Source organism: Ammodytes marinus (assembly GCF_949987685.1).
Source record: "Ammodytes marinus genome assembly, chromosome: 12".
Taxonomy (NCBI): Eukaryota; Metazoa; Chordata; class Actinopteri; order Uranoscopiformes; family Ammodytidae; genus Ammodytes; species Ammodytes marinus.
This window is the reverse complement of record NC_137216.1, coordinates 12,003,570-12,024,540: the sequence shown is the minus strand read 5'-3', so window position 1 is coordinate 12,024,540 and position 20,971 is coordinate 12,003,570. Positions and strand designations below refer to the sequence as shown.

The 20,971-nt window shown below is 39.7% G+C and overlaps 1 protein-coding gene across 1 annotated transcript in view; it reads right to left on the bottom strand.

The window, feature by feature from the left end:
• The window catches only part of thsd7ba (thrombospondin, type I, domain containing 7Ba), a gene marked incomplete at its 5' end in the record, with an annotated part of 124,480 nt that extends 104,330 nt beyond the window's left edge, over positions 1-20,150 (bottom strand). The window contains one exon of the mRNA XM_080037506.1: positions 19,986-20,150. Within this exon, the coding sequence (XP_079893632.1) occupies positions 19,986-20,150 (165 nt within the window). The remainder of the gene's footprint in view (positions 1-19,985) is intronic.
• Positions 20,151-20,971: the final 821 nt, after the last annotated feature.

The following is a 20,971-nucleotide window of genomic DNA, read 5'->3' as shown; positions in this document are numbered from 1 at the left end:
CTATTGTCTTAAACATGAAGGCTTTATCCTGATTATAACAATTTGGATCTCTTCTGGCCGCATGTTTGGCTTATAAATACAACTAAAACATGTGTTGCCACTTTTACAATAATGTGAAAACCAGTCACGATATATTTGGTGTGTTGTGAATGTGTGGAGATCAGCCTCAACCAAGGCTATACAATAGTCCCGGCCTTAATCATCATCTTTTTAACATATAAATATGTCTATGTGTCATGTATTATCATTTTAATTTTTGCTATTGGTGCTTTCACTCAGGATAACGTAATAACCCCAGTATTAAACCATTTGAAGTACCCAGCTGCACTGTTGGAGGGTATAGCAAGCAATCCAAGATTGCTAATACATTTTGGCATTACCTTTAAGTCAGCGCTGCACTAGCTCTTTGGATCACAAAGAGGAATGCCTTTCACCTGTTTTACAGCATGGCAAGTCAACACAACAAATCAAGGACAGGGAGACATGAGGGGGATTCCCCACTGGACATTAATCAAGATTAAAGAAACCCCATGACCAATCTTCTCTCCCAGCTGGGCAGAGAGTTTCAGAGCCAATCAACTTTTGGACATGTCATCCATTGGGAACTTCCACATATTCCACCTGTACACCTGCAGCCGCATGTCATAACAACTCACAAATACTCAAAGACAGTCGGTTAATGAAAAGCCCTATACTGTATATCCCCTTCTGATTTAGAGGTAGCAGCCAGCTGCACTAACCCAATGGTTTACCCTAAAAAAACATGTCTTACTGTTGTATTTTTAGCTCCATAATCGCTGAGCAAATTACCCAGAAAGAATGCTTGAAAACCACAGCACTGTCTGACTATTAATCAGCTTCTACAAGCACAGAAAGGATTGTTTCTGGATCAAACATAGAAAAATAAAATAACAAGAAAGCACTCAATTGGATGCATCACTGAAAAAAGTGAGCCTTAGCTGACTATCCGTGTGAGTGTTCCCAAAAGAGAGGCCACAGGGTTAATATTATATTGTTTGATCAAAGCAGCAGGTCTATGCAAATATTGTACATGTATGAGCAATAATTGAAAAGAACCAGTCATTAGTTTGGTCTCTTGGAGGCACCAGGTTTAAAACAAAAGAAAATAAATCAATGCCATCATACATGGCAAGGGCAATAAAAGATCAAACATCCATTCACAACCCCCAATTACAAGTTCACCTGGCTTCCCTCCTCATGATTAAGTGTTGGGCGTTTGAAGTAGGAAAATGATGCATGGCTCATCCAACTAATATTAATTAGGTGCAATGAGTCTCTTGCACAGTGACATTCCACAAGCTCAAAGTTAAGCGTCTCTCCCTTGCAGCTCACTTTTTTTTTGCAGCAAAGCAAAGCAAAGCATAATTTCAGGCATTCCAGCAAATAATGTGTGCTCTTTCCTTTTTTCAAGAATGAATCAAAATGGATGGTCTCACGAGGAGATTTTTTCTTTGGTTCCTTTATCTGATAATATTTTTTAAAAGAACAATAATAGGAGGAACACATCTCCAGAGAGATTGTGAAGAACATAATAATTTGTACTGTGGTAGCTATGGGAGAGACCAGTGGAGAAACCAGCCCGTGAAAAACCCAATGCTCTTCTTTTTGAGTACAATCAAGTCATTTTGAGAGAAATAAAAAAGCACTGTTTCCTCTAAAAAAAAGTGAGTACAAGTTTATGTGACACTTTCCTTAGGCATTCCTAAAACTTAGACTTAACTGTATTCGCCATTACTTTTTTGTATTTGATGAGCAAAACAACAGTACAGGGTTTGCACAGGCTAGTACAGTTACTATAACGAGCTCGTTAGATCAGCTCTCATCTTCAGCTGCTGTAACACCTATGGTCCACTAATGACTAGGATGATCCGATTGCCACCAGATATGCTCGATGGACTGGTTTTAATCATGAATTCTCAACAGAGCTGTACAGTACGTCACTTTGGATAAGAGCGTCTGGACAAATACACATGCAGATATAGATGATGGTAAATGGGGTCCATAGCGCTTTCTCCCATTAAGCTTTACAAGGTTATACCAGCTTATTCATGGCAGCGAGATACCACATAGGGTGCTGGCCGACCATCGGGAGCATTTTGAAGTTGAATGTCTTGTAAGGTGTCCTGAATATAAAAATCAGTTTTCAAACAAGGTTACCTAAATTGGTCAGAGGAACGTGTGTATTGAATGTGAGCCCCTTTTTTTTGCATGTAAAAATAGGTTGTTTTTCTGTGTCGGGGCTGTGTTGGCTTATCATTATCCGTGAGGTGTAATTTAAAGTCAACAAAAAGCAAGAGCCTCTGAAGTATATTTTTCCACACATACTATTATTGTAAAATACATTCTTGATGCACGGAAGAAGCAGTGAGAGAAAGGTAGAATCTCTTGTTTTCTCGTAATACATCCCATTATATACAGTATGTCCAGCCATGGTTATCTACAACAGTTATAACAGCACTGTTGAGGAAAACATACTACTTACAAATACTGTACATCTTCTATCACAATCACCTCTTCACATTGTAAGGTGGATTGTTTGACCACAGCAGTGGTAAAGTACTGCCATGGGGACTAGAGGAGTCGAAGCAGTCAATACATTGTACTGTTTATGTCGGCGCATAAACATAAACAGACTGCTTATTAGTGACAGCAGTACACAAGATCAGCCGACACAGAAGGCTGAGAAATAGCTTTAGCAACATTTGAGTTTCTGCCTAAACCAGCTTTTCAGGCCTCAAATTATTTTGTGATGAGTGGTGTCTTTGCATATTTGGACCTTGTTATGAAGTGGCTTCTGCTATTCTTGGGCTCAGGCCTCGCGATGCCAAATCAGCCAGACTGAGATCATGATCCCTGATCAAGGACAGAGCCTGGAGCACCCCTACAGCAAATGCCACCAGCACACTCTTCTCATCGCTGTCTGTTCATCATTACACTAGTGTTCTTTTCCCTAGTTACACCTTATTGAAATGCAACTTTGCAAGCACCTCATTTAAATCTATGTGAACTGCACTCCCACCTCAGTTCCACGCAAGTTAAACATTGCATCTTCATGTTTTTTTAAATGCATTAATAAAGTTTTCAACAGGATCCAGGGTTTGGGGCCTGGAGAGATAAAGTAACTGTGCTAATAAGATTAACGACAAAAGAAATATTTGTGGTAACTCTCCCTGAGGGCATTAAGAGACTTATGAAGATCTGTTACTTGGTATTATTTCAACATAATTGAAATTTCTGGGAAAGGATATTCCAAAATAACCCAAATTAAAATTGCATCAAGCTTGTTTTTTCTTGTACTTTTTCTACTCGTACGGCTCTATGGTAGGGGAGAACGGGGGAATCTGAGGCATCGGGTAATGTGAGCCACCCCCTATATCTAGGCAACGGAAAGCATTTGTGTTTTTTTTTCACCAAAATAGGTATTTTGCATGTAAAAGTAAATTTTCTTGCTGTCAACTTAATCAACTGTTGTGCCAAAGCAAATGTATTCACGTAGAAAAACTTCTATCATATGTGTTGATGAACTACCAACATATAAAAACCATGTGATGATATTAGCTAAAGATTAGCCTGAAATGCTAAGAGAGGTAGATTTTTCTCAAATTGTGGTGGTGGGGGAAAGTGAGCCAAATGCTGTGGGGAAAAGTGAGACACTGTCTCACTTTCCCCCACCATGAGGCACAAGTTAAGTTTAGTGTTAAACATTTTAATGTAATATTACATAACATATGTTTTATTTTAATGTCATACACATTGTAGAAAAGCCATCATGCCAAGGAAATACACCAGGAAGACGACCTGGGGCAACCACACGGAAAGAGCACCTTCTCATCTTTCCCTGTAACCTTCAGGGCTGGAATGTAGAGTAGGCCTAGTTGTAGAGTATGACAGGCTGATGTTATAATCCAGTTGGGTCTTCTCCTGTGTTCTGAGTCCCAGGCTGTTCTTGCTGGTTCTGATTTTCCTATGCTTTGACCCCCAGACACAAGCTGGCTCTAAGGGTCCTGTGTTCTGACCCCCAGACTGTGTTCTAATCTAACTGGTTCTATCTTTCATTTGAATCTTATTAAAACCTTTTGAATTATAATATGTTGTATTTGATTTTGTTCAGAGTTACTTTCAAGTGTTTAGAAAATTTGCTTTGCTTAACTGACCAAACCCCATCATTCTTTTACTAGTCCGACATTAGTTCTGGAATGTGTGGCTAGCTTTCAGGATTCTAACTGTTACAATATGTGTTGTTATGGTAGTTTCAGAGTGGCAAAAGTAAGTGGATCAGTTTACCCCCAGCTGGTTCACTTTACCCCCTTGATTTTTCTGGTCTGTCTCAGTTTATCCCACAGCTGGGGTAAAGTGAGCCACATGACAACTTTTTTTTAAACAATCATATTTTCACTGCGCTTTGTCTTGAAACAATTCTGCTAATGCCCATTTCTAGGAAACATCCTGAATTAATGGGAAATGTGTGAATTTGAGTGATAAATCATTGTAGCTCGCTTAGAGGGGAGCAAATGTAAAAAGTGGCTCAGATTACCCCGTTCTCCCCTAAATCAGTGCACCATTTTCATCTCGATGGATATATTTCAACAACTACTGTATACTGGATGGATCGCCATGCAATCTTGTACACTCATTGTTTCTAGAGGATACATTCATATGATGTTGGTGATCCCCTGGCTGTAACTTTAGCGCAGCAATGAGATTCACATTTGTTGATTCGAAATGTCTCAACAGCTACCCGATAGTTTGCCATGGAATTTGTAAGAGACGTTCAATTACCCCAAGGATGAATTATAAAAAAACGTTCTGACCTCTCATCATCAATTCAACATTTTAATTGGGCAATACTTAAAGCTGGGGTGGAGGATTTGGGAAGAAAATGGCATTTGGGATACAGATTCGAATCCAAATACCTCAACCGCTCCACTTGTTCTCTTTGGTCCCTCCCCTATGGTCCCTCCCTGACACGCTCTACACCAACACAATCGTGCCAAAGTGAATGGACATTCCCAACAGCCAATAAGAACAGAGAATCAGAGCCTCGCTCTGATTGGTCAAAGTGTCAGCTCATGTTAACTTTGACCAATCAGAAATCATATACGTACCCCAGCTTTAAGGCTTATCACGCTATACCTGCAAACACTAAAAAACATTTCCATAAGTCTTTTAAACATAAGAGTTTTACTATGTGTATACTGCAGCATGAGATGGCCAAATAAGATGTTCAGCAATATGTATCTACTGTAATGATGAACTTGAAAAAAAAAATACTATACAAGAGATTGAGTTTATCTTGCCTGAAAATGAAGGCCCTGAGCTGTCTTGGCTAATGCCTGTGGAAAGTATTCCCTTTTAAGACATTGCAGTCTGCAGCCTCATAAATACATCAGAACATTGCAAATTGTGAAGTGAGAAGTGTGATTAAGAAATCACTCACACTTTTTTCTTGTATTATTTAACAGCTTGGCTAAACAAAAAAAGACGAGGATGAAAGCAGAGCAGAAGCCGAATGATTTAATTGGATTTGTTGTGCCCATTGAGTCCAATAGGTCGATCCAGCTCTCCCTCTCCTCTCAACAACAGATAATTGTTCAGCTGCTCATCCCAGAGTTAGGCCAAGGAATGTGTGCAAGTGGTAAGACCGAAAGTCTTATTATGAAATGTATAATTTATAAAATCCCCAAACCCCATTTATAAGTATCTTCATCAGTCATTTGTGTTATAGTCATCATACTCATTCAAGAAATAAGTCCCGTTCAATCTTATAGTAAAGAAAATGAACAATTTTAGTGTATAATATAACCTATTGATGAACAACATGCTAATGAACTCTATATTAGCCACCCTAGAATGTGAAAATAATAATATTTAATAATATGCCTACAGGGTGGTCCCAACATCCCAAGTAGACAAATAAAGAGATCTGACATGTTTTCAACACTTCAAGTTATTGACTCATTCTTTTTAACGAGAAGAAGGTCAAGAAGCATTCTTTTTTGTCCTGAATTGATCCCGTCTATATTACTTTCAATAAAGTTAAACCTGGCTGTATACTTGAACATGGAAAATCTCAAAGGCTCTCTAATGTAACAGCCAGTATGTGAGAGAAAGTGGGATTGATGTCTAATTCTGTAAATAATGTTTTTTTTTGTGTCCTTGTTTATTTAGCTGTGTGGTGAAATAAAAAATAAACTCCAGAGAAAGGGGCATGCTCAGAGGACAGCGACAGAAGTTAATGAGAGAACATTGTGAAAAACAACTTCACCACAGGAGGAAATATCACATGGAGTCTGCCAGTAAAATCATGAAACTGCAGCACATCTCCACCCATCTTCAAACTGAGCAGAGTTTTAATCAGCCATCAATGAAGACACTTGTGTGGGCTTGCATGGCCTCAAAGTCCCCCCCCCACCCCACCCCACCCCATAGAAAGAAACCCTTACAAAGTGTCTCCAAAAAAACACTTTTATAAAGTCTCAATTTCCCCAATTAGGTTATGTTGAAAAATGTAATAGCTGCCTTGATTATGTCCACAGACAACGTTGCTTCGAGCAAAGGAAGAGCTGCTTTTTCTACTGCACTTACAGTAAGTCATGGGTGTTGTCACTGTGTAGGTGTTTGGAATGGATATATGGTGGTCGCATCAAGCACATCAGGAGTTATTGAGTGGATAGGTTTTGGCAAATAAAACAAAAATATTTTGGTAAGGAATAGGTAATGTTTCAGTTAAAGGTCACATAATATGCTCAACTTCAGGTTAAAAAATTTAATTAGTGTGTCTATTTACCTTTCTTCTTTTTTTTCTTCATAATGCAATAATCCAGTATCTGGGGGTGTGCTTATCACAGGCAAGCCCCAACCTCAGCGATTTTTACCAGCATCCAATAAGGAAGTGACCACAACTGTAGTAACCGGGAAGTGCCACTGAAGGCTGTATGCAGAAGAGAGCCCGTTTCCATTGACTCCAATGGTAAACATGCCGTTTTCACAGCATTATTAAACCTATTTCAGGCCTGGATCAAAAACCATCGTACTCTGAGGGGGGTGAACTTTTTTGGACCACGCTAGTTTTTATTCTTTTGAAGGTTAAAATGTATTGGCGCGATCTCTTGAGTGACAGCTCTCCGCCCGTTGTCCCTCACTTTGCCTCGGAGGTATACGTCAGCTATCTCCCTCCCCCCGACGTGAGGCGGAGTAAACATCTCACAAAATGGCGACACGCACAAACCAGGATTATTGGATGCCGTGTGAATAACTGAGGTCAGCCCGGATGCTACATCCATATTATTTACTATCTATGATCACAGGTGGAGGTTAGCTAGGTTGGGAATGAGGGGGGGTGGCTTCCCCCCTTATGACATCATAAGGTCAGAGAAATATGACTGGGACCATAATAATGTTTAAAAAACATGAAAAAGTGCATTTTGCTAAATGGGTGACCTTTACAGTAAATATGGTGTGTTTTGTCCGAGTAATGTGTGTGAACATACCCATTGCACAGCAGTTCAGCCAAACCATTGTAAGGTTTCATCTGAAATGGATAGAATGGCTGAGATTCTAAAGGACCTTTTCTGAAGCAATATGTTTCTCACAGTGATCTCTCAAACATAATTACTATAAAAAGTGTGAGAGTTTATTTTGCCTGAAAAAGATAGCGGAGATGCCTTGGCTAATTCCTCTGGAATGTATTCCCCTTGCACATTTAGAAAATGGCAGTCCTTTCATGTCACCTCATAAGTACAGCGGAAAATTGCAAACTGTGAAATCCAAACTGTGATTAAGAAATCGCTCACAAAAAAAATATTATTTAACATTTTGGCTAAACAAAAAAAGAGGATGAAAGCAGAGCAGAAGCAAAATTAATTAATTGGATTTGCTGTGCCCATTGAGTCCAATAGGTCAATCCAGCTCTCCCTCTCCTCTCAACAACAGAGAATTATTCAGCTGCTCATCCCTGAGTTGGGCCAAGGAATGTGTGCAAGTGGTAAGACTGAATGAAATAAAGAAATGACATGCTGCAGAAATATAAAGAGACGTTGGCCAAATTAAAAACAAACAATTTTTGTGAAGGGAATAATAATGCATCAAATCCCCTTATAAACGGTAAGAACATGAGTAACTAAGGTAGTCCTATGTGGTACATCTGTATGTTGTTAAAAGCCATGTTTCCACTGAGCGGACTGGCTTGGTCTGGTGCGGCTCGGCTTTGCGTTTCCTCTGTGAACATTTGGGAAGGGTACCAAACTAAGCGAGCTGAGCCGCACCAATTGCAGGACCCTTTTGTTGGGGTCAAACTGGGTTTGTCTCTCCATACATTTCAACGAGGAGCAGATGGTCAATATATATACTTTTATTTTGTCCTGACTGGACCTCATACTTTTGAATGATCAAAGTTCAATCTGACTGTACTTTAACATGCACAATTAAAGGGCTTCCCAATGTCCAGCCAGTCTGTGAGAGAAGGTGGGATTGATTTCTCATTCAGGAAAATAATGTGTTTTTTTAGCTGTGTAGTGAAATAATTAAAGAACCAGAGAAAGGGGCATGCTCAGAGGACAGCGACAGAAGCTAATGAGAGAACATTGTGAAAAACAACTTCACCACAGGAGGAAATATCACATGGAGTCTGCCAGTAAAATTATGAAACTGCAGCACATCTCCAGCCATCTTCAAACTGAGCAGAGCTCTAATCAGCCATCAATAAAGACACTTGTGTGGGTGTGCAGGGCCTTAAAGTCTACCCTCAAAAAAAAAAAACTGACACAGTGACCCTGTCTCTTAAAAAACACGTTTATAAAGCATCAGTTGGTTTACCCAATTAGGTTATGTTGAAAAAGGTAATTGCTGCCTGGATTATGTTCTCAGGCATCATTGCTACAAATAAAGGAAGAGCTACTTTTTCTTCTGCACATAAGTCATAGGTGTTGTCACTGTGTAGGTGTTTGGGATACATGGATGGTGGGTGAGCAAAGCACAGGACTCTGCTTTGCTTCTGTGCTCTTGTTGCTATGCAAGGATATTGTAGCTATTGGGAAAACAGATAAAAAACATACATTAATGAACATTTTACTGATAAGTTTAGTATCAAAATTTGCAATTTACCAGATGTGTTTTGATCCCCCCTCCACCACAATAAAAAGAAAAAAACGTTTCCTCCTAACTGAATTAGCTGTTGCCAATTAGTACTTCATTTCAGTACGAGACAGGATTTGAACAGGGCTCCTAAGCAAGGTCATTCAGATAAGTGTACAGTATACATCTGCTTCTTGGAACACATCCCATAGGACGGTGCATGTTTTAAGTCTCATATTTTTTTGTCAGATAAGTGACACATTCAAAATTCTATTCTTCAATGACTAGAGTATTAAAGGTCACATATTGTGCTAAATGCACTTTTTAAATGTGTTCTAACATATCCATGGGTCCACGGTGTGCCTAGAGACTGCCAAAATATTAAAAAAATAACAATCTCTCCTTTTCTCACTCTCCCCCTTTCTGAAACCCCCACCCCTCCCCCCCAATATACTCCAGTCAGAATTCTCCTCGTTTCTGACCTCAAAAACTGGAAAGCCAGAAGCTTCCACTGTGCAGCCCACACCCCTATTTCTTATTGGTCCACGGACCTGACAGACAGAGGGCGAGGCGTATCTGGCTTCGCTTCCGGACAGGGGGCGGGGGGAGCTCAAAGATTGTAGATTTACGAGGGGAGCTGCAGCTCTTTTTAAAAAATAGGCCATTGTGAGATTAGCTGAACATCAGCATAGTACAATAAATTATCTGAAAGTTTTTTTCAGCAAACAATTAAAGAAAAACTTATTAGGGACCACTAAGACCATAAAATATGGTGTATAATAGAACCGAAAAGTGTATAATATGGGAGCTTTAAGACTGGATAACTCTGCAATCCCTTCCTCTCCACCTTCCTCCCCACTCTTCCCCTCTCCCCTTGAATATCCTCTGTTCAGAATAGTCTGCTTCGGCACAGCAGTTGATCAAAGGGCAAAATAACACAGACGCGTTTTTCGATAGACAGTGCTCTGAAGGGAGAAAATGACTCATAAGGGAGTTTTTCCCAGGTAAAAATAAAATCCATTTGGTTTCACCTCACTGTGTCTCTGGTGTGTTCCCCACTGGGTCAAATGCATGGTAAACAGAGGAGGCTATTTTAACGGGTCTCTGTAGAGGCTGCTGTTCAAACACGGATAAGAAGATAATATACACATTTCCCTTTTTTCTCTCAATGTGGGCATTATTCAGAAGAGATCCTTTACGTGTGGAGAGACACCCAACCCCAGGAAGCAAATATCACGTTGTTAATTGTCAAACAAAGCAGGGTATGGTGGAAGAAATGGGTTAGAACCTGGGAGAAGAAATGAGAAAAAAAACCTTATCAGTTGGTAACCTATTTACTTCCAGCTCAGTCTGCAGTAGGGGGTATAAGCGCTTGTGCTGACAAAGACAGAGCACTCGAGCATGGAGAGCAGCTTGTCAAGGAAACAGCACAATGAAGAAGATGAACAAAAAAGAGTTTTTTTCCCCTCTTTGACATCTTTAGCATTTAGGCTTTTTTAGCTCTCGTGCAGATTCTCCTCCAACTCACGCTGACTCCATCTGGCTGAGACCTTCAGGCTTACAGCTTTTTATTTCTTTTTTTTTAGTAAAGCAAAGAGAAGTTCATCTCATTAAAACTATTGTAATTACAACAGTGTTGTGTTTTGTTAAAGCGGCGAAGTGGAATTACAATGAAGCTCCCTCACAAGAGAGCATTTATAGGGCCTATTAAGAAGCCTGACAAAAAAATGAGGAGCGGAATGATAGAGTTCTAATGCTATGGGACTCTGAGGCTTAATTTATTTTTGTAGTGAGCTGCAGAGGATGTCAGATTTTTCACCGCATTGTCCGCTCGTTCCAATGCGGTGAAAAATTACTTTCACTGTCTCTTCATGTGCCCGACCTTCACACAAACATGCGTACAAGGGCATTCGCATCAGCCCCAATGCTATCGAGTTCTTCTAAAGCGTCAAAGAGCGAAACAAGTTTAAACTCTAGGATCAGTTTGCAGCAGAGTAACTTGCCTTGCCTCATTTGCATTAAAGGAGCTGACGCTGTTGATTGATCAAATTTCCGTATTGGGATTGTTCTGCTCATAATAGGACTGTATCCCAATTTCTTTGTGACCGATTTTGGTTGAGTTATTTTTTCAACCGCACTAATCTGCAAAAATGACTTTCCCCGAGTGATCAAGTGGACTTCCATTAGCGCAGTCAGCTATTCTACAGAGGCCGTCAATGACTTTATGACTGATTGTATTTAACAGACATAGTGCACACACCCAGCTACACAACACTGTACAACGTTTCCCCTCGTCTGTGTTTTTGTTTGCTTCATGCACAAATGAATGGACAAATCCTTAAAGCCACTACGAGTAACATGGCACGTTGGCGGCCCCTTTGGACAAAAGCGGTAGTAATTTTATGACGCCAGCTGTCGTGAAGCTGTTTTCTAGCTCGTGCCGGGCGTGCAAGATTCAAATGATCAGGAAGCAATATAGTGCATGTCCGTGTGTTGAAAGTGTGAGGGCACTGGACTCTTTTCGGCTCTGTGAGAGTGGTTAATGACACTGCATCAACTAATGCCAGTCAGTGCTACACACACCTGATTGCAATGAGTTGATACAGTGTCACCTCTCACGGAGCTGAAAGATTCCGTGTCCTCACAGAAAGCGAATGAACGAGAGACGGCAGTTAGTATGGATCACGATGAGGTAATGTGTTTATGTTGTTGTAAATAATGACTATTTCAGATGAATAATGGTCATCTGATGATGCTGGTGAGGCAAAGTAAACTTTGTTTTAGTAGGCTACCGCTCATTCATTTAGGAGTAAACACTGCAGTCTTGGTTCGCTCCGTGCTCCCGTGAAATTGTGTATAAGTTGCTTGGCAACGCCCTCCCGCCCGCCTATCTCTCCCTTTTAGCTTTTCTTCATTGCATTTTCTTTTTTTTCTTTGATGGTTCAGCCCTGTTATCAGTCATTATGACGACAAACAACTGTCTCAAACAAGGCTCCCGCTCCCCTTCCCTCACCTGGAGGGATAGGCTTCTCAAATCGCTTTGCTGCGCCACACTGAAATCTGCGACCAATACGGATATGTGACCATAGAGCATGTACGCGTGAACCGAAAATCGGACTGGGTGTGCGACCAGACCAAATGCAGTAATAAAAACTATATAAAAACGTCTTTCTTTGCACTGATGGTCTCGTTTGCTGTTAAAGGTAATTTATGATTATGAGAGGAAACATGAGGCTGTTTAAAAGATATTTAAATATTACCGGAGCTGCTTTAAGGGTGTCCAAAAAATGACACATTCAAAATGATCATATTTAAATTATCATAAATTGTCTTAAGAATGATTTATGAAGGAAATATATTATTGCATATAATAATATGAGATGCCTTCGAAGGATTTGAATATTGGTATTAATTAAAGCTTCAGGGGCCGTACTGTAATGAGATAGCCCTTTTATATTTGATTCCCATCATAGAAACTATGGCACTTCAGGCAGGATATGTCCAATAGCTGCTGGAGCTCTTCATAATTACTTCTGTCCCTTCAAACTAGTCATTGATGAGTGTCTTTTTCCCTTTTCCTCCTTCAAGCCTCTAATGGAAAAAAAAATTCCACTGGGGGAGATTTGACCAGAATGTTTTGTATGAGGGTGATGTCAAAGCCCAATTCGCTTCGTGAAAAAAAGGGACTTCTGAGAGCAGCGCTGCTGTGAAAACCAACTCTTTGTGCGAATATTCTCACGGGATTAAGGACTGGGCTACTGGGGATCTACTGCCTAGCGTTGGCTCTCATGAGACTAGGCCGCCAGCTTTTATGACAATCTCAGTCAATTCCCCCCAGTCTAATCAGAACGAGGAACATGTGTTTTAAAATGAGATCTGAATTGCATAATCAATAAAGGGGCTTTGGCAGACACGTCCAATTTTGTCAGGATCGCCCTTTGATTGCTGGAATACGTAGTTTACAATCCCCGAATATCAAGCTCTTTAATGCTGATTCAAATGAAATCAGACAAAAGCACAGCATGTCTTTGTCTTTCATTTATTTCTAGTGCTTGTTGTCAATTGTATATGTCCAAAGCACTGTTTGAAATAAAATGCAGAGCGGATGCGTATGGGTTCTAGACAAGCTTGAGATATATTGAATATCTAATTGGAGCAACATGCAGCCTCAGATCAATAGTCAACTTTGAATTTTCTTCACCTTGATCCTAATCAGGCTGACTTGGAGTGCTAGATCTAGCGTGCCCAAGGGAGACATGCGTGGAGGCAGACAACAAACCACATTTCTTCATTTTGTATTTTAATGAGACAATATTTGTACACATTTGCACAAATTTGCTATTTTGTAATGCCAAACTGCATAATAGATACCATATCATCGGAACAAGGGAAACATCTTGAAAGCGTTACACTGTTTTACAAAAAGCAAGAGCAGAAGAATTTCATCAAGTCAAAGCAAGGATTTGAGTGAGAGGAGGTAGAATCTGGGTTGGATGAAAGTATTCTAACCTTCCCCTCCAGAGTCTTGTGCACATAATGAAGTAGCTGGTTTTGGTGGACACTGTGATAATTGTACATGACTAGGTGCATATGGCTAGCTAGTTTGCTAATGACAATTTTTTTTATATACTTATGACCAAAGTGAACTGTTTCCCTTTGCTTCCAGTCTTCATGTAGGGAAATAAAGGTAATATTTTAAACACACCTCTGCTGCGCCTTATCTGCTTCAAAATGTTTGAATCTGTATCTTGTCACACATACTGTTCCCAAAAAATGGAAACTTCTGGCATTTAGAATTTCCTCACTTTCAAAAAAACTGTTTATGCTTTTCAGATGTGTGTCAGATGCACTATATCATGGCTGATCACGGACCAGCGCTTTTAAAACAATAATATTCTCACCCCTCAAAGCAGAGGCTGACTTAATGAGAGGGAATTGTGTGATGTTGATGTGTGGTTGCGGGGAAAACAAAAAAAACATCTTGCCGTTTATCTGGCATTTTCATGAATTTACTTGATACATGGAACCTCTGACGACACTCTGCCCGTCTGAAACATTTTGCCGTTTGTTGAATGACGCCGATTGGAGTGTTTGCGATTTGCCACAATGTTGGCAGCATTTGTTTTTGTTTTTTAATGTACCTTTAAAATCTCACTATGAACGGGATGCAAAGCTCTTGTGAAACTGCTGACAACATCAGAGCCAACAGTAGAAATTCCTACGCGGCACTCATGGTTATGATTGCATTCAAATACACAAGTGAGTTTTTTCAGGATGTATTTCCCAGAAAAGTTAACACACATGCCTTCTCCAATACATTTAGCATCTTTCCACTTCAGTGTGTCTGCATTCATTTTTATAAAAGTAGAAGAAACCAAATCAGACTGGATGAAGAATGATTGAATGTAAATCCTGTTCTACACTATCAATATCAGCAAAAAAAAGGTTGTAGCTATTCCAGGTTGGTCCTGGGGAAATTACTGTTGGCTAGAAGTGTTTTCTAGCAGAGATTCCTAGCCAAACATATAATGTCTTCCTAGTCAGCTGAGCTATGGAGGTCATTGAAGGGAAACAAAACTGTTGTGGCTTGCTATAATTCTGGCTGTAGGCTATTATCATTAATTCAATCTTTAAATGAATAACAAAATGAAGAACAATTTATTATTAAGTGACTGAAATTCGAGCAAACAAGCAAAATACACAAACATGCAGAAACAGAAAACCCACAAGACCCAAAGCAAAGATGAAAGCAAACAAATGCATTACAGAGTGTGGGCAAGAGGACCGGTTGAGTTATGGGCGGACGTACAGATGAAATTACGGATAAAACTGATTTGTTTGAGGTGATTATAGCTGAAACACAGCAAATGGTGCCATAGAATTGCTGTTTGATGCAAAAATGGCAAGTGAAGAGTCCAGTTTATCAGCAGAAAGACTTCAGGGGATCCCCAGTCATTGAATAAAAAGGCAGCTGCTTGCACATTCCCTGGATTAAGTGGTCTGGAGCTATGGCTTTATTGAGGATGAAGTCAGCTTGAATAGTGAGATCAAGGAACAGCATCTGTGTCGGCTACACTGCAAAACATCATACAGGGTTTTTTTTTGTCAAATCAACTTATCTTGTTATGTTTATTTAATAAGTTACACGTTGATTCTACTTACAATGTATTTAAAGACCACTTCGGAACTTATAAACATGTTGTTTTGATTAAAAGTATTTACTTGGGGTGCTCCGGTGGCGTAGTGGATAGAGCGTGTACCATATTGGCTCCGGCCTTTGTTGCAGTGGTCGCGGGTTCGAGGCTGACCCGTGGACCTTTACTGCAGGTCATTCCCCCTCTCTCTCTCTGTCTCCCCATTTCAACTCTGTACTGTCAAATAAATCTTGAAAATGCCGAAAAATATCTTTAAAAAAAAGGTATTTTGACTTGAAATTACAAGTTAGGTCTGAGTACTGCTGAGAGTTTCCTTAATTCATTAAATTAGGTCTGTTAAGAAAAGTTAAGTTAGTGCACTTCAATTTTAACAAGGTCACTGGAAGATAGTAAATAACTGAGTCTCCAAACAAAACAAAACTCAGGGTGCTACTAAGGTGAGCTTCTTTCTAAAATAGATCACTAAATCACTGCAGTTTGTAAAGCAGAAGATGAGTCTGACAACAGATTTAAAGCAACCAAAAGGTTCCTTCTTCTCACTCCGGCTCCCTTTTACCTATGTGCTGCAAGAATACATTACGGTTATGGAAGACTTTTGTTTTTTCCCTATTGACACTATAATGGGATATTGGCCTTATGAGATGACATTTAGAGAGAATTTTTGAAAAGCATATTAAGGGTGCATGGAAGGCCACAGTAGAATAGAAAATATGTGATCGTAAATCAGTCAGTTTGTACTGTGCACGTCTTTGTATAATAAAAAGCCCATTTTCATGACATGGCTCGGAACAGCAAGTAGTCTAGTGCCAAGAAAGAAAAAGAACATCACTCATGGCTCTATAGATATATTTTCAATCTAAAATCAGACTATAACATACAGTATATGTAACTAAGTAAGTGCGTGTTCACGGTCAAACCACAGATCTCCTGTATCTTCCAGTCTCTTGCACACATGTGGTGCATGCCAAACGCATTCTCCAATTTCCCGCAGTAATAATTGTTTCTGTTATCAATATGTCATTCATCATTTCCAGCTGATCAGCCCATTTAAGGGTGCCAGCAATGGTCAAATGAGGCATACGTGTCTCTGTGGCTTCACTCAAAGTCTCATATTTAAATGATACATAATGATAATACAATGTGCATTCAAGATTCAAGATTCAAGGTGGTTTTATTGTCATATGCACAACAATTACAGAGCAGTCGCTGGCAATGAAATGATTTAGTCTTGGGCTCCTCCAACAGTGCAATAAAGAAAGCGTTTAAGTAAAAAAGAAACACAAGTGGGAAGCGGAGACTTCAATAATAAAAAACAACAATAATAATAGTAATACTAATAAAAATAATAGTAATAATAAGAATAAGAATTAAGTGTATAAGAGGAACACAATGTTCATGTTCCTGCTCCAATGAGGAAGGAACCTGTTGGAGATCCGTTGATTTTTTTCCTGCAGCACTCTCGTCAGCACAGGCTTTTGACTCCTTTCATAAAACAAATCTATCAGCCAGTGGGATAATATTGACTTAGACAGTCACAGCTGACAGGGCAGTTCATTTACCTTTGCTGCAAGAGGAGGCTAGCTTGAGGTTAACTGTATTGTGCACTTTCAAGAGCTTATTCTGTGGAGCTAACTGGCTAAATAAATGCATTTGCCTAATGTGATTTGTTTCCCCCTTTTGTCACCATACAGCAGAAAAGCCCTCTTTAAATTATTCAGTGCCTTTTGGTTTAATGTGAAGTCTTGGTATACTCTCCTTCTTTGAGCTTATTTTTTTTCTTCAGAAACAACAGAAGCCAACTGCAGCACTGATGTTTGATTTTGGCTTTGATGATGCAACAGTGTGGTGAAATTGCAAATAAATACAGACCCTGAAATGAAATGTAAATGTTGCCTGACTGTGTCACTGCACATGTGGAGGTTTATTTTTCTCTTTCCTGCAGTCTTAAGGCCTCAGGAAAACGACTTGGGTCTTGAAGCTTCAGCCCAACTCTTTGAGGTATCCAGCAGGAGCTGAAATCCTTCTCATTTAGGAGAACCTTTATTGATTTCTCAATATTTTCAAAGGCATTGTCTTCCCAAGTTCCCATATGATTTAGATGAACAGTATGTGGCTTAATTACTCGATCCTCGAGAGAACATGGCAGGATTTTTCAGACTCATATCGTTTTCTTTTTATCAGAAAAAAAAGCAAAATATGCTCTCCAAGCGATAAAGATACCTTGTTTTCAGAACTGGTTTTAATCCCGATAGTCTAAAAAGACAATCAAAACTTTTTTTTTTATGAACAAAGAAGCTTTGATATACACAATAGCCCCATGTGGGATGAGCTCCTGCATCTGAGATTAAAGTAGATATTTTCCTCTTCGTTCCACTAGGCCAAAAAAAAAACACACAAATAACTTCTTCAAGGTAAATCCTCGCATTTTTCAGACCTTTTACAGAAAAAATTACACAAATCTCCAAGATGAGAAATGAAAACCTAGGAGAGAAGCTTTCAGTTCCTCGATGACTAAAGCTGACACCGTGCCTCTCCGCCGTGTTAAAATGCAGACGCTTACCGAAGTCAATTCTAATCCAATTTCAACGCTCTGTTTTGAAGGATATCAGCATTCTGAAGCAAACAGGACTGTATATGGTCTCTTGAATTTAAAATACCGATAACAGCCACCATAGGCAAATGTTTACGTGTCTACCTTTATATTTTATAATCAATTTCCTCAACACATAAACTAGTTACATGCTGTCTACAGCAGCGCAACAACCCTAAGGTAATCCAGTCAACAGCACTGATGTATGTTTCTGGTATTAAGCTAACATTCACCTCTTATATTGTGTAATATTTTCAATAGCATTTTGAGAAACATAATTGTATAGGTATTGATTGCTACCTTCTGATTAACCAAAGTCTTAAAGACTTGAATGGGGAGCTTCCACTCCTATCTCATAGCTATATTCTGATACTGGTTTCCATTGTGCTAATGTTGAGAAAATGGTAATTGTGTCCCTCCCTTGTGTCAGAAGCATGGCTGTTTAATATGGATTTGTCTTTTGAAAGTCATTTTAAAGAGTTAAATAATAGCCTGATTAGCCCCAGTGCAATATTCCGCTCTCCAAGACACTGATGAAGGTCAAACTTAAATGGCTCCAGCTCTGTGTTTCAGCCAGAGACTTGCGAGCTTAGCCGCAGCTCTGGGAACCGGCGCGCACAAAAGATTCACCCCACAATGCTGCTGGCCTAGATAGACTCACCAAAACACACAATAGGGTGGCTGTGCATAATTTAGAGCACATCGCTCAATACGTTGACAAGTCCAAAATTAAAAGGGATCTTGTCAGCCTCATTAAGTATTCAAACACATTATGTCAGCGGTGGGCATGGGGAAGTTAAGTCAATATTTGCCAACATGAACGTTATGCTCAGACGTGTGACATAAAGCCTGGAGCAGCCGCAGAGACAGCAAGAGGGAATGCTGTGTGGCCCTGAGGAAATCTTTGCTCATTTCTATGCCAAATATGTCCTCAAACTGTACCACAACCCCGTTGTATTGTAGTAAAAGTGACTGTGCTCCAACCGAAGTCTTATGTTGTCAGATTTCACTTTAAAGCGTTGCGTTATCGATTTATAGTTCCTGAGTTTTCCCCCGCAGTCAGACAGACACTAGGAGGATATATTCACGTTGAGTTAGAGATTTCCTTTTCTGATTCTAAAGTGCTTTTCATTTCCAACAACTCATAAGCCATCTTAGCCCAGCGAGGACGTCAAATCCTCACACTAGAGTATCCCGTTACATCCCTCTTGAACATAAGCTCTTTCAAGTGAAATTAATCAATCTTTTTATCACTCGGGCAGAGTCATTACACGACCGCAGACTGAGAAATGAAAATGCTAATCGCACAGCAAGCGGGTTTTTTTTTTGCGTGAAAAAGGACAAGTTTCCTCCTCGAGCTGCTTTAAAAATACATTTTGAATTGAACATTTTGAAGCAGGTGATGAATCTTGGAGAGGAATTCAAATTCCTTTTGACATCAACTTTCAATGCAGTTTTCAAACGTCGACTCACTTACAAAAAATGGAAGTGGAAATGTATTAAATATTGCATGGATGCAGATGGAGGTGTGTGTAGCATATATATATATATATATATATATATATATATATATATATATATATATATATATATATATATATATATAAAAACGCTTCCATATAAATCGGTATATTTAGTTCTGATATGCACAGACTGCAGCATGCTGTTCACTGAAGCTACTGTATATGCCAACCAGATGTAACATGATTATTTATTGTGAACCAATATCTCATCGTAATTGGTCATCTTACCACAGCATACACATCATTATAGTAACAATCCTTGCCCTGCTTGTCAGTCCATGAGAACGGAGGTGTTATTATGCAAACCGCGCAGGCTTGATGATGTCCTGGGGTTTTTGCTCCCCAACATTCAGAAATAGGAGGATTACTTTTCTAGACACAACAGCTTGGACTGGAAATGATGTACAGTAGGTTTTCTCCTATAATGAGAAGTAGTAATGACTTTCAGATTTTGGTGTATATGAACGGTCTGTATTGTGTGCATGTGTGTGCAAATAATAATTGGTCACATCCAATGATTGTGTCCCAGGGATGAAAATATACTTGACCTGGATGACTGAATTTGAATAGTGAAGAAGAGGCCTTGATTAACATATTTATAGCAAAGGAAATAATTGAAAACACTTTACCGGCTTTCCATGAGAAATGGTGGTCCCGAGGAAACACAACGTCTGACTGCGCCGACAAGGGAAAGAGAGACAAGAGGAGGAGGAGGCCGAGGTAGTTCCCAGCTCGCCGTGTGCACACAATGACCCCAAAGTCATCTTTTAGAGTCATAGTCCAGCCCATTGCTTCCTCTCTTACTCCTGTGGAAAGAGCATGAAATGAATCAGTCACTCACAGCAGAGACGTAGGCCGCAGGAAGCACAGGAGGAGGAGGAGATTGTGTGCAGCTCTTTCAAAAATATGGGCAAAGAAGTGAAGATGGTCAAAGACACTCTGAGGCTGCTGCTGCTGGGAAGAAATGGTCCCACTGAAACCTCCGGCCCAGAAACATGACATTTAGTTTCACCTTCCACAGCGCATAACACTGTCTCTGAATAATAGCCTTTCATTTGTTTCTTTCTTTTTTTGTCTCTTTTTTTTGAGGGGGGGATCTAGCAAATCAGTGTGTTACCATGCCTGACTCTCCACCCACATAGACCGGAAATAATTAGTCAGACATGCTTAAGCATCTTAGCCTCTCAAGGTAGAAGTGGGAAAGTGGAAACAAGTATTGAAGCAAGGGGGAGACTTTAAGCTTTGTGTAATACTGGGTATTAGTACCTTTTTATTGCAGTTCATTTATTCCTATCTCCTGCTAACGTGAACCTTGTCCTATGAGTGTTAGGGAATAGTCCCAGATTCACTGGGCGTCTAATTGTATCGCATCGACAGCAACATTAATGAATTTGGAATTGAATCCGTAACACCTGATGCTATGAGAGACTGATGTTGAGGTGTTCATGACTGCGGTTAGTCATTTTCTTTAAAACATATTTTTATATTGTGCGATTTGTTATTATTGGCTTATTATCCCACAGAGCACTCCCTGCAGTCACTGCAATCAAGGAACTCAACACACAAAACAAAACACTGTTTAACTTGGCAAAGCAATTAAATGAACTGCA